The 13,402-nt window shown below is 37.3% G+C and overlaps 1 protein-coding gene across 1 annotated transcript; it reads right to left on the bottom strand.

Annotated features, from left to right (window-relative positions):
- Nucleotides 1-2,839: 2,839 nt before the first annotated feature.
- Nucleotides 2,840-12,887, bottom strand: kcnk5a (potassium channel, subfamily K, member 5a). Its single transcript, XM_086146989.1, has 5 exons — nt 12,484-12,887; nt 6,445-6,556; nt 6,063-6,229; nt 5,804-5,972; nt 2,840-5,639 (listed from the first exon to the last, which is right to left on the bottom strand). Exons 1-5 carry the CDS (start codon nt 12,667-12,669, stop codon nt 4,705-4,707), a joined length of 1,569 nt encoding a protein of 522 aa, XP_086003115.1. The 5' UTR covers nt 12,670-12,887; the 3' UTR covers nt 2,840-4,704.
- Nucleotides 12,888-13,402: the final 515 nt, after the last annotated feature.

Raw genomic sequence — 13,402 nt, 5'->3', positions numbered from 1 at the left:
CGTTTCTTATATTGGCACCATCAACTGTGGCAGCAGTCCCCAACCCTTTTGCGCCATGGAGGGGCTTCATGTAAGACAATATTTTATCTTCCTGCATTTTCAGAAAATCCTTCCATATCCCACACATCTAGTGTATATTCACATCAACGAAAAGCTGAGTGTATGCACATATCAACACACATATACAAACTCAAGTCAGGGGGGTCTCCAAAAGTTTCCGCTCCGGAAAGCCAGACACAGAAACTCAGGAAACAATTGTGTCACAGAGTTTCATGGGCCTTTCTCAGTCACAATTCCCATTCCTGGAACAGAGTATATTGAGCTGTTGTTGCATTGGGGGTCTAAAGAAACAACTCTCCATCTGGTTCCCCTTCTTCCTTTGTTGACAAAGAAGAAAACCGGCATCACTCTGTCCCAAGATGGAAATGTTGTTGACAGCAAGAAGGTCAGTGGTCCCTGGTCCTTCTATGTAGAGTTTGCTTGTTCTCCCAATGCTCGCGGGTTCTCTGGTTAACTCCCACGATCCAAAAAGGTTTGGTTAATTGGAAAATAATTGAATAATTCCCCAGATTTGTGAATGAGAGTGAGTGGTTATTTGTGATTGATTGGCATCTGGTCCAGGTTGTACCACCTCCCTCCCAGTGAAAGCTGTGATAGGCTCCAGAATTCCCATGACCCCAAGAGCAGGATAGGCGGTAGACGATGATTATGAATGAATTGTCCAGACCTTTGACTGAAAGACTGAATGTGGCCCTGTGAGCAAATGTGGTCCTGCGATTGACTAGCGACCAGTCCAGGGTGTACCTTGCCTTCTCACCAAGTCCAGCCCAGCTGTCATTGGGTACTTATTCCTGAGTACAGGATAAGAGGTAGAGATGATGGAAAAAAATGGATGACATCTCAAAAGGAAAAAAAAATATATATATATCAAGGTGATAGCTGAGGGTTGTTCAAACATACTCAATTAATGCACAAAGATACCCACATCATACTCCCCAACAAAAAACGAAATACTGACTTTATTCCATTTAATAAAGCTTTTAAGAATTATGACTATTTAAACTATTTTTTTAAATCATTTTTACATTTCTGACAACGCGACTCTTTGAATTTGATTTGAAATTTAATTGCGTTTCTGAGAACTCCTCTTTCTCCACAATTTTGTTTCCTCATAATGTCTTTAAATACACATCAATATGAATCCAGCATATCCAACCAAAGTGATATATAATATATCATTATATTATCATATAATAACATCTATAAATGTCTCTGACGAATACATGAACTGGTGTATCATTTGAATAGCCTATTATTAAATGCACAATAAAAAAGTAAGTTTATGTGTGGTACAAGGCCCAGTTTACAGAAAAACACAAATTTATACACTGTATATAGTATGGGGTCTCTGCACCATTTGTCCATCAGTTTAGGGGTCCTTGGCCTGAAAAGCATAGAGGACCCCAAAACTGCTTGGTTTCCTGTTCTAGACAGACGTACCATTAAGTCCAAAAACATGCCGTAGGCTCATTGGAGACCCTGAATTACCCAGAGATGTGACTGAGGGTGAATGGTTGCCTGTCTCTATATGTGGCCCATGATCGACTAGCAACCACTTCAGAGTGAACCCCGCTTCTCACCGAATGACAGCTAGGATAGCAACCCCCCAACCCTGATTACAGGATAAACTGTAAAGATAGTGAATGAATGAATGCTAATGAAGAGTTTGCCAATTTTCATAAGCAAAAGTGTGTAACTATTTGTGGAACGGCACAGATCAAACCAGATAACCATCAAACATATATTCTTATGTGAATTTCCCTGAGCATCACAATTGCTTTGAAATTGGAACATTTTTGTGCAAATAGTCACACTTTTGCACATGACCTCCTTTCACAGATATGTAATATTTAATGTTGCAATACGCATGCCCAGATGAGTGTTTGAAGTTTGAAATGAGAGAACTCTTGTTCTATTTAACAACTTTATGAGTTGAGCTTTAAGCTTTAAGACAGTAAAATGAATCCAAAGGGCATAAGCCAATCCTTTCTTGGCAAATACAATATGCTTTTCTAGGACTTAAAGGAATGTTTAGGTGTTCATAAAGAACGTAAAAGCAGTTTGTTTCTGCTTGATACATCTTTTGATTTGGTACGAGATTCCATAATTTATCAATAGGTTTTCTGTGAACAAAAGGAGATATATCTTGAATGTGTGCTGATTTTAAATCTCAACAGACATTTAGTCCTCCTCCAAAATGGTTGCTAACATAGCGTTAAACTATGTCATGTTCCAAAACTTAATTCTAACATTTGGAAAAGGTACATGAGAGCATACAATGTTCTCCTAAAATGTAACTAATTTTATACAGTGGAACATTGTTTTTTTTTTCTTTCATTTTTACCATTCATGTATATTGGATCAATCTTGGGTTTAGAAAAAGTTTTTTAGAACATGGAATCAAACAGTAATAGGAGACAGTCACTTTTCCACCAGCCTCAGCACATTCTCACACTAAGCGTTTGCTGCAGTTGTCCTTGCTTTCATCAGGAGTGTAAATGTTCCGAAACTATATGCGTTCAGATTAAACATTAACTCAAGAATAGCAATTAAATAGATTTCTGCTACAAGTAGACTAGAAAGGTGATATCAGCAAAAATGGATACAGTAAACCATAGCTTGAAAGTATTTGCCATATAATAAATGCTATGCTCATACAAAGTTTTCTTTTCCACAGATGAAATTATTAAAAATCAGGCAACAGGAAATCCATCACTTGTCCAAACTTTAATTGAACAAACTGTAGACAAATAAATCTGTAGCACTATTAAACCTCCTTGTTTACATGCTATTCGTGACGAGTTGGATTTTCAGAGCTACAATTTTACGAGTAGTTTATACCTGACAAAATGACCTTTCTCTGTGCGAATAGCAGTCACAGGTGTGACTATGAAAAAAAATTAACATGCATATTTTAGACATTACTTTTCAAAGTTTCCATTTTAAAGTTTATTAAAAATGACAATGGACTTTTTAATATTCATGTCAGATGATTTAGTGTCAAGAGCAAAGTGGATAAGGATTTATATTTCAATACCCATTTTACCCCCATTTCTGCTGTTAAATAATGTATATAAGCTTAACGGGTTATTTTGATAGTTAACATTTGGGTTGTAGGAAACAAATGTTAATGTGGAAAAACTGAGGACAGATGGAGTTTAGGTGGGGTGAAAGGTTAAATTCAGTCCTAAAAGGCACCAAGGCTGCATTAGAATCCCTACATTTTCACCACAAAAGACTGCAAAAGTCAGGGTAGATATAAAAGTGTCTTTTTATTCTATGTATTAAGAGCCACCACTAAATACATTCATAAATGCTGGACTTTTTTAAAGTCCTTTGCAGCGGATAGGTGAATGTGGTTTGAACTCTTAGGTTTCAACAGTAAACTGTCCTGCGTGACCACATTTACAATTTAAAATTGAAAAAAAAAAACAAAACCCCAAAATTGTTGGGGGTTTGGACTATGCAAAAGGCAGTGGCTGGGTAGTAAAACTTGTGAGAATCAAATTGAAAAGCAATGGACAAAAATATTTGGCTCTTCCACTGAACAGTTTGTTAAACTGCATCACGCACGCACACACGCACTAAGTGAGCACTGATCTATTGCATGGCAGTCAGCTAAGAGTAATATATGCTTTATGTCAGTCATTCATGGTAGTGTGAGCCCCTGGAAGCAAACACTAGTAGCAAGGCCATGTCCTTAGTTGTGCTGTTTGCGGCTGCTGATGGCTTTCAGCCAATATTTACATGGCAAATATAATACAGTGAAAGAATGCTGAAGAGTCAAAATGTATGAACATTATTGCAGCGAAGGTTTCTCTCCATTGTGTGCTGACACAGTTAATTGTCACAAAAAGACATGAAATGCTGACAGCAGAGAAAGAATCAAGTTTTTTGTTTTTTTTTATGAGGGGCAATATGAAAGAATAATTTACAATGTTCTATGTTCATAAAATAAGAAAAAACAGAATCTTACAAATGGCAGTCTCATGGCTGAATATCTAAAAAAATGAATGTTTGCAACATTACGATTTACCATATTCTACCTTTAATTGGTTGCATGTCTAAAAGGCTGCCACTGCATCATTGATGACTTTACAGATGCAGGCACATTTCTATTGATTTGTCATAGCAACAATTGCAGACACATACAATTAACAGGAACTTAAAAATAGACAAGCTAAATACCTGGAGAGAAAAAAAAAGGACATTTCCACTCCCCCTTTCAGAACATTACATTGGCTCAGGTTTTAAGACTTCTGCATAAATGGACTTGAGGTGTCCTTTTGCAATGCATTTGTGCAATGGGAGATGCATAAACCAATGCAGCCACTGAATAAAGACCTCAATCTTAAAAATATTTTAAAAACACCAATATGGTGAATATGCATTGTAAAGGTCTTGTGAAATCAAATTGATTTCTGCATTTCATTTCTTTTCAGTCTTTGAGCAGAAAATAAATCTTTTGAAGAAAATAGCTAAAGCCTGAATATATTACAATACTCGACTTTCTTTAGGTGTTTATGAAACATGAGTAAATCTTGGGAGAATATGTTCTACCATCTATTATGTTTACAACATGTTAAAATCAATGCATATCGATTTTAACAAGGAGCCCAACTCTTTCAATTAGTGATGTGAATTTTAAGACTCAGTATTTTCTTCCTTGGCATATTCCTCTACAAGCTTCTCATAGGAGTGACTGTGTTCGGATTCATCACTAGTGAACACAGAGCCATCAGATTCAGAGCTCTGCTCCTCAGAGTTTGTTTCGATGTTTTCATCACATGTAGTTATGGAAAGTTTTGCTTTGGAATCATCATCCTCCTCAAAGTTATTGCTTAGAAAATTTTCCTCATCTATGAAAGAAATATTCGCATTTTGGAACATGAGGTGGTGGTGGTGGTACTCTTTAGAATCCCACACCCTTCGACATCCTCTCCCACAATCTCCTGGCCCTCCATTCTCTAAATCGACATCCTTGTCAAGCTGGTTCTCATACATCTGGTCATGTTCAAGTTCTGCATCACCCTCTATCTGGTCCTCTGTTAACAGCAAACCGTTGTCTGTACCCCTGAGGTAGCTCTTGGACTTTGAAAATGCAACAGTGACACGGTCACTGAAGCTATAGCGTCTCTTGTGCCGTGGTGAACGGTCCAGACTGAGGATGGTGTGGCCATTAAAAACAGGGGCATCATTGCAACTCTTGGAGCGGCTCATATCTTTGGATTTCCTGATGGCATTTCCAGTGTAACCATTGTTTGTGCCACCATTTTTAGAGCCAATCTGCTTGATCAAGTCATTATAACCTTCCTGCTTCTTGGACAGGAAGCCGAATATGTTGACATCATTAGGAGTAGGGGGCAGTCGGAGGGCCGCCTTGTGAGACTCTTTGTAGTGACGGAGCTCATCAAGAGAAAGTTTGCGCAGCTTGCGACGTTTCTTTAGGGCTTTGTGAGCCTCTATCACCATTCGAACTTTCCAGTTGAAAAACAAAGACAGCCAGGCCAATCCCAGGTAAATCCACACTTCCACAAAATAACGGTAAAGAGTTGGGTAGTCTTTATTTGGTTCCACACCTAAGAAGACAAGCACATTTTTAAACTAGGTCAGTCATTTGGTTATCATGTATTGGCTCAATCAGTTCAATTGAAAAGCTTATTAATATTCAGTTTCTGTGCACAATTTATTACTTCTGTTTTTCACCAAATAAATTTACTAAATTAACTATTTCTGCACTTACCTGCTACCAAGTCACCAAAACCAATTGTAGTCAAGGTGACAAATGAAAAATAGAGGCCCTCAATATATGTCCAACCCTCCTGTGACATAAACACCAAAGGCGGAAGAACTAAATGGACCAGCACACCCCAGAGAAGAAAAATTGCAGTGCAGGTAAATTGAGCCCTTCTCTGAAAAAAAGACACACAGACACACACATTAGGGATTTATGGAGGTATGAAGTCCCCTGACAAACTGAGAGGGGTGGTGGTGGTGATTACCAGTGAAAAGCCTTTCTTTGATAAATATTGTCCCAGGTGCTTGGCTCTGCCACCAAAGAATTTTCCCAGTTCACTGATCCAGGTGAGACACAGTGGTACACCAAATAGCCCATAGAAGATGCAAAATACTCGGCCAGCAGATGTTTTGGGAGCAATGTTCCCATATCCTTTGAAAATTAAAATTATTTGATTAGAATACAAAAACAAACTTAACATAAAACTATGAAATCCTGAGTAGTATGATCATTAGAAAAGTATCTTACAGAATTTTTCTGAAACACACAGGTCCAACCTAAAGCAATCAAATTTCCTTAAACCTTCAGAAAAACTTTGCTGATTTCAGAACCTGATCTGTCAGTGTTAGATATCCAAACATCCTTACCAATAGTAGTGATAACAGTAGCAGCAAAGATAACAGCATTTGGCCAGTTCCAGTTGTTGAAGGTCTTGTTTCCAGTTATCGTGACCCCCTGGCCTGCAGCATCAGAGACCACCTAGGGACAGAGATTTCGAGTCAGTAAAAGCTGAAGGAGAGCTTTAAGGGGAAAAAACAAAAGCAAAAGAGCAACGCATTAAGTAATTTTATTAAAAGTGGTCCCATACTTTTTTACAAGTTAAAAATGTGACAAACTAAAAATCTTCAACTTGTAAAAATGCACACAGGAAGTTGTGTGTAAATTTAATTTCTTCCACCACATCCTTCCTGATACTATGATGGTATCTCTACTGCTACTGGTGAGCTGAAAAAGACACTAAGGCAACCAAGAGAATTGATGTTAACCCCTGGGCAAAACAGTTCTAGCGACCACTGCTTGCTTTTGCGGGAAAACATGAAAGCTAGTACTACACCCTTAAAGAGGCATTTCATGATAATGTGAGAATGCTTGGATTAAAACAGGTGGTTATGGTAATTTTTGTGCCTTTATAATTTCAGATCCAACATAGCCCAGAATATGTTAATCTAGACAGTTTAAGATATAAGGTTTCAAATAAGTTGTCACATTTCAGTCAGCCAGCTGGATTTATTTTTTGATAAACACAATTATTTTTCAAGGACATTTAAAATCTGTCACTACCAACCACATGATTGTTTAAAGAGACACAAAAGAGACTGAGTTCCCTCTTTGAGATATCTACTAATACTCAATAGTGCATGCTGGGACAAACCATTACCCACACCAAGACCCTCTTCCTAAAAATGTGCTTAAACAAATAAACATGTTAAAGGAAGCAAAATACACCCAACCCCTACACTACTGGAAGATGCTTAGATTCTAAATAATGACTGGTCTGTGAGCATTTTCCCCATAATTAAAAGTGAAAAGGGATGATATTTTGTCTGTTGAAACACAACTGCTCCTACACTGAGCTTTGAGATGACAGTGCTTGGCTTTAACCATGAGCGGAAAATCAAGACAAAAAAAAAAGTCAAATGTTTCACACTTACATCCATCCGTAATTTATAGGTAACACATGGAGCAACCCTGCCGCTGGCCATTTTCAGGCCTATGGCTTATCAAAAGGAACTCCGATCAATTTATATCCATTAAAAGCAGAGAAGCATTACATGGAATGGATAAAAACATGGACCTGAACATTTAGTAGAAGTCAAGGAGGTATACTAAAGTAGTCTGCATAGAGAATTCAGGTTACTTTCGCAACTGGATAAAATCAGAAGACAGCTTTACTCCTCATTGGGAAGGGGCTTAAGAAAATCATGTTCTGTACGTTTCCAGTGCTACAGCCAACATTACAGGCTATGTCAATGTAAATTGATGAGACTTCTACACATCTACATCCACATGTTAGAGAAATTACAAGCATAACAGGAACTATTCAAATAACCTACTCTTGAGAAATCTCCTAAAACCTTTTACTTGGTTGTGACCCGCATAAAATGGGCAGGGTCACCCAATGAAGTATGACCTAAAGTTTGTTTATTATTGATAAATGATTTGGAAATATGACAAGCTGGGGATTTTTGTGGTTGACTTGTCATTGGCCAAAATGTCAGTGACCAGTAGAAACTAAATAGATTAAAAAAAAACAAACTGAGACTGAATCCAATCCACATTTGACAAACTGTCCAGTATTCACTTAAAATCACCACCACCATACCAATCCTACATACATTCAGTAGCTCATGTCTCCTGTACAATAGTTTTGTGTTTGAAAATCAACTTTTCTCTTCTATGGCAGGAAGATTTTTGTGCATTTAACTACTTATTTTGTTTTATTCATCTTTTTTGTTGGTACTGTTTATTTATTTATTTTGCTTTTGATCTATGACTGTTATAGTCAGCCAAAGAAAATTTTCCACTTCGTGGGCAGTAACGTTCTTTCAGGTCTAACTTTATTAACTAACCAAGCAATATGGTTATACTGAAATAGACATGTGGTATTGAGGTATGGGAACATTTTCTTCACAAGCTCTACATTCATGATGAAGAGAAAGTTGTGAAAAGTTTAGCACAGAGACATGCTGACTTCAACTCATGTTTCAGCTTTTGTCATGAAGCCGTAAAAATGTAACCAAACCATATCACATGACCAAATGCAACTTCACAGTCTACAGCAAAAGGATTCTTTTGCATTAGTCAAAGTAAATTATTGCCAAACTGCAGGCGTAGTAGTCTGTCACTGCCACTGATAACCAAAGAACAGTAAAAACCACAATGACAAGCTCCAGCTGTTATCAGGACAGCTGGCGTCTGGAATACAACTCAGATCTTCGGTATTTTTCCACTTTCAATATAACGGCACAAAACAGCCAAGACACACAGTAAACAGCTGCGAAAGGGAAATGTTGAATTGACCATAGTCCAAAACTTTTCCGTTGCATATAAAGATTTCTGAAAGAGATGCATAGGAAAAAAAAAAGGAAAACTGGCAAAGAATACTGAGGTTTAACTTTCTATGCAGCTCAAATATTCAGCACAGACGAGAGGTGTAAAAACTTTGCAAAAGAGGGCAAAACCTTGGGGTAAGTGGATTGTGCAATTTATTCCAAAGCACGAGTCAGTTATGGCTTAACTGATGTTAATAAGACAAAATGTTTACTCAGCATCATGTCAAAGTTGTAGGGTTTGACATGAGATGAGGTTTCAAGATAAAAAACAAAAAACTAAAATCTTACAATTCTTCCAACACCACACATGGAGCTCAGATGACTACTTTCAGAGACAGTATAACATGCATACATTTCTGAAAGTGCTGAATAACGTTACATTGATTATAGGTAAACATTGTAATCATTAATAATGGACAAAGCTTATTCTGCAGTTACAAAGTCTAATAATGAATCTTTGTTGGTTATACTGATCACTACTGTACTGAAATAGGCTAGCCAGTGGATCATGTACTGATGAAGCCATGGGAGGGTGGTCTTTAAATGGCTTGTGCTTTGCAGTCATTACTACACAAAGGACCAATTGGATCATTTCCTATGACAGATTTATAATCAAAGTCCTGTAGCTAAATCTCATTATACGGATATATTTTTAAATCAACTTATAGCACAATTAAATAAAACATATCTTTGATGGAACAAGCAGCTATTAGAGAATAGCTTAAACCCAAGGGATTCAATTAGTTACAACTGTACAACTACTGTGAGATGAATAGAAAAAAAGTGTTACTGCAGTCCTGTAGAGCCAAGGTTGGAGACTCACAGCTCGTGCTTGTCTTGAGGAGAAATGTTACCGTTAAGGTTTGGTGACGGTCAGCGATTCATTGCCACTATGTGTCTGAAGGTAAATCTGGTGCATTTGGACTTGGCTCTTACAAAAAAAATCTCCAGTGACAGAACCACTGTGTGTTTAAACTACTTAAGGGAATCGATTGCAATATAGTTTTATTGAGATAAATCATGAATACAAAATGACTCAAAAAAGTAGGCATGGATTCATGCATCGCGGTTGAAAATTACACCAGAAGGGTATTTTATTAATTTTAAATCAGTTGCCTGCACTGTACTCATGACACTGAAATCTATAACCCATTTAGCGACAGTCATGCTATTTCAAACCATGGGGTATTGACAGCACCCTAAGCACATGACAAAGTAAGCTTGCGCAGACAGTGTGCTACTTCATTCATCTTTGCCTGTTTGGCCTGAATGGAAGCCACATTTCACTTAAGAATCTTGACCACAGTGTATTGACAAACATATCTGCAAATGTGATTTTTCAGTCATGTGCAACAGGAATAACCAAGCAACTTTCACAGTCATGCAAGACAGTGAAGTCTAAAAATTCCAGTATTACCAATAAAGTCCAAAGGCCACATGTTCAAAGCAATCCAGCACAGACTAAACAAGATATCGGCATCACATCTTACAGATAAGTCACAAAAGGATGCTGTAATAGTTATTTTCAAATGTTAAATGCCATTTTTCTTTAACAGAAATTTGGAACACAAATGTGGTCAATTTGTTACTTAAACTGACTACTTCTCTCAGCATTCATTCAATTAGAAGCACACCACTGATGTATATACACACTTCAAACTACTTCATGTCATGAATTGTATGATTGCCTACCAGGTCATTTATAATGCTATTGATAGTAACTTAGACACAGAAAATGTTTGATTTGGAAAAAAAAAATTTACATTTTATTTTAGAAATTTGAGTTAATATTGAGACTGAATGTAAAATGTTAAAACACAGCAGCTATTGTGAGAACATGCTACCTATACATTATAAGAATCTTTAAACAGATAATTACTCTTGGGGGAGAGATGCTTTTCACACACACACACCCACTATGACAAACAAAAACACATTTATAAACAGCTAGACAACAGCCAACATTGATAAGCCATAAAAATGCAATCTTTACAGTGTGGCCACATCAAGGGACCAAAAAGTTAATAGTAAACCCCTTGTTAATAAATGAAAAGACCAAGTTTTACAAGAGTGTTGCCTTCTCTTGTGAAGTTTGCTTTAAACAAGCCAAGGATAGTTCCCACAATGAAAAACAAACTGAACCTATACATCCAAATAAATCAAGACTGATTAAGTATTAGAAAACAGGCCATAACATGTTTTGTTTCGTCTAACTCCAAAAGTCTTTGCAACAGGTGGTTTGGCAAACATGTACAGAGTAAAAGAACAAAAGAAATAAACAAAAAAAATATATAAAGATTAAATCCACACAGTGGCGACACAGAGAAAGGGAAATTTATGTCATACAAACACTATAAATGCAAAACCGGATTTACAGAGTTTTGATTTCTATGAGAAGGGTTAACTTAACTGTGCAACAAATTCATTGTTCATTCAGCAGTTGCTCAGAAGTGACAGCCCAAAGGTAATTTCCAAATACTGCTCTATCATAATCATCCCAATTCAGATTTTGTCTTATAGGGAGGTTCAGCTGTGACAGTTATAAAAGGGTAAAGCATCATGTGAGTATGCCTTTCATTAACCCACACAGAAAGAAGTACAAGAAAGAGGGCCATGGGGATGAGGTGATAATAAATCTGCCTTATACGGATGTGGGCCCAAAAGGGGGGCACACCTTGAGACATGTTTCTAGTCTGGCTTGCATATGCAATATGGGATAAGTAATAGAGAAATAATCTCCCATGAACATAAGTCTTTCCTTTATAGGGATTAATCACTTGAGAAAATATTCCTTTGAAAGGAATGGTGTGTAAACATGCTCAAGCATAAATCATATCTATTTTCTGACACATTTTCCAATGAAGCAGACCTCAGCAAATAAAACTAAACCATAATACTGTCTTATAGAAATAAAACATATTAAATGAATAAAACTACAAGGCCACAACAACACCTTATTTTAAAGGAAGTGATCATACATCGAAAAAACTTGATATCACACATGTTGCATTTTGTGTTAACAGTTTAAAAAAAATTGTCAAGTAATTCATTTTTTGATGCAAAAATTGGCAGAGGAACACCATAAAGATTAAATGTTTAGTGTTAAAGGATTATACATTGTAACTCCACACAGGCAAGGGTAATTGTTGCTGAAGACACAGATTATCATATCCGAACAAGAATCTAGAGCAATCTGCCAAGAATACAATTCAGTATCTTGAATTGACACAATGACCCCTAAAATTAAAGTCTAAGACCATGACCATGAGGGCTTTTGCACTGATAATGACAAATTCCTTGTGTTGTTTGTTCAGAAGCCTAAAGCTGTTAACCTTTGTTGCTGTAGTGGTTGTGTTAAAACACGACGATTAACTGGCACCAACTCATTCCACAGGAGTTTAGTTATACCAGCTGAGCCTCATTAAGCCCTCATGTGTCACAGAAACTGCATGCAATATTTAAACACTTTGAAATCGACCTCATGTGACTTGCGTTAGTCGTGAAGCAATTAAGATTTCAATTATATTCTGATAAAAAAAACTGTTGGAGAGTTCCAAAATCGTATGACCATACCTCTAATATTCTGTCCAAATCATGTGAAGTCAGACATGGATATTCCTGGAGTATTTTGTTCTTCTTGGTTTTATACTGGTTTGCGGCCTGCTTCCAATTTGGTTCCTCCAAGACTTGAAAAATTGCTGCACCAATGGACAAATAAAAAATAATGGCAGAAGTCAGCAAAGGACCTTTATCTACCATACTTATGTACAAGGGCTGAACTTGCAGGAGCGAGGGAAAGGGGATAAAAAGAGAGGTGGGGGTGAACAATGACCGAAGTTAAACAAGAGTCATTCTAAGCGATTATGTTGAGTTATAAAACACTTCCGTACGAAAGCTCTGGGAAAAAAGTAATAAAAATTGCCAAAGCGGACAGCGTTGGGATCGCGGCATATCAGAGTAAAAGTCGTCTAAGCGCACCCGGACATCCGAAGCAGCACTAAAGCGGTCTCCACGTGCAGAGTCAGACAAGTACTGTATTGCGAGATAGGAGTGGATAACAGAAGATCCGCCCAGAGAGAGAGAGAGAGAGAGAGAGAGAGTGTGTGTGTGTGTGTGTGTGTGTGTGTGTGTGTGTGTGTGTGTGTGTGTGTGTGTGTGTGTGTGGAACGCGGGGGGAGGGGGGCGCATAACTTGGCGTTGCGCAGGTATTCGCTTACTCTTGGGCTTACAGGCTCACAATTTAGGGGACATCAAACCCCTTAAATATCATTTAGTTTTCAGTTGTTGAAGCGAGAGTTCATCAGGAAAAACTGAACATTCAGTAAATTCAACAGATATATTTTTTGTGGTGTGCTACTAAGACAATCCTGGCCAACAGACAGGTTTGAAACTAAATACCATATAACAAAACATAAGTTATCTTTAACTTGCTGAAATGAGGACAAGACAAATACCCCAACATACATATATAATTAGAACCATAAAATGGATG

This window comes from Fistularia commersonii, chromosome 1 (genome assembly GCF_037954325.1).
Source record: "Fistularia commersonii isolate RoL2024-O1a breed Wild chromosome 1, RoL_Fcom_v1.0, whole genome shotgun sequence".
Taxonomy (NCBI): domain Eukaryota; kingdom Metazoa; phylum Chordata; class Actinopteri; order Syngnathiformes; family Fistulariidae; genus Fistularia; species Fistularia commersonii.
Note: the sequence above shows the minus strand (reverse complement) of the source record. Positions and strands in the feature narration are given on the sequence as shown.

Excerpts from the sequence above, each read along its gene's own strand:
- kcnk5a (XM_086146989.1), bottom strand. The coding sequence starts at position 12,669 with ATGGTAGATAAAGGTCCTTTGCTGACTTCTGCCATTATTTTTTATTTG. Across the intron at positions 6,557-12,483 it reads ATTTGGACAGAATATTAGAG|GTGGTCTCTGATGCTGCAGG; the intron begins GTATGGTCATAC and ends CTCTGTCCCTAG. Across the intron at positions 6,230-6,444 it reads TACTGTTATCACTACTATTG|GATATGGGAACATTGCTCCC; the intron begins GTAAGGATGTTT and ends TAATTTTCAAAG.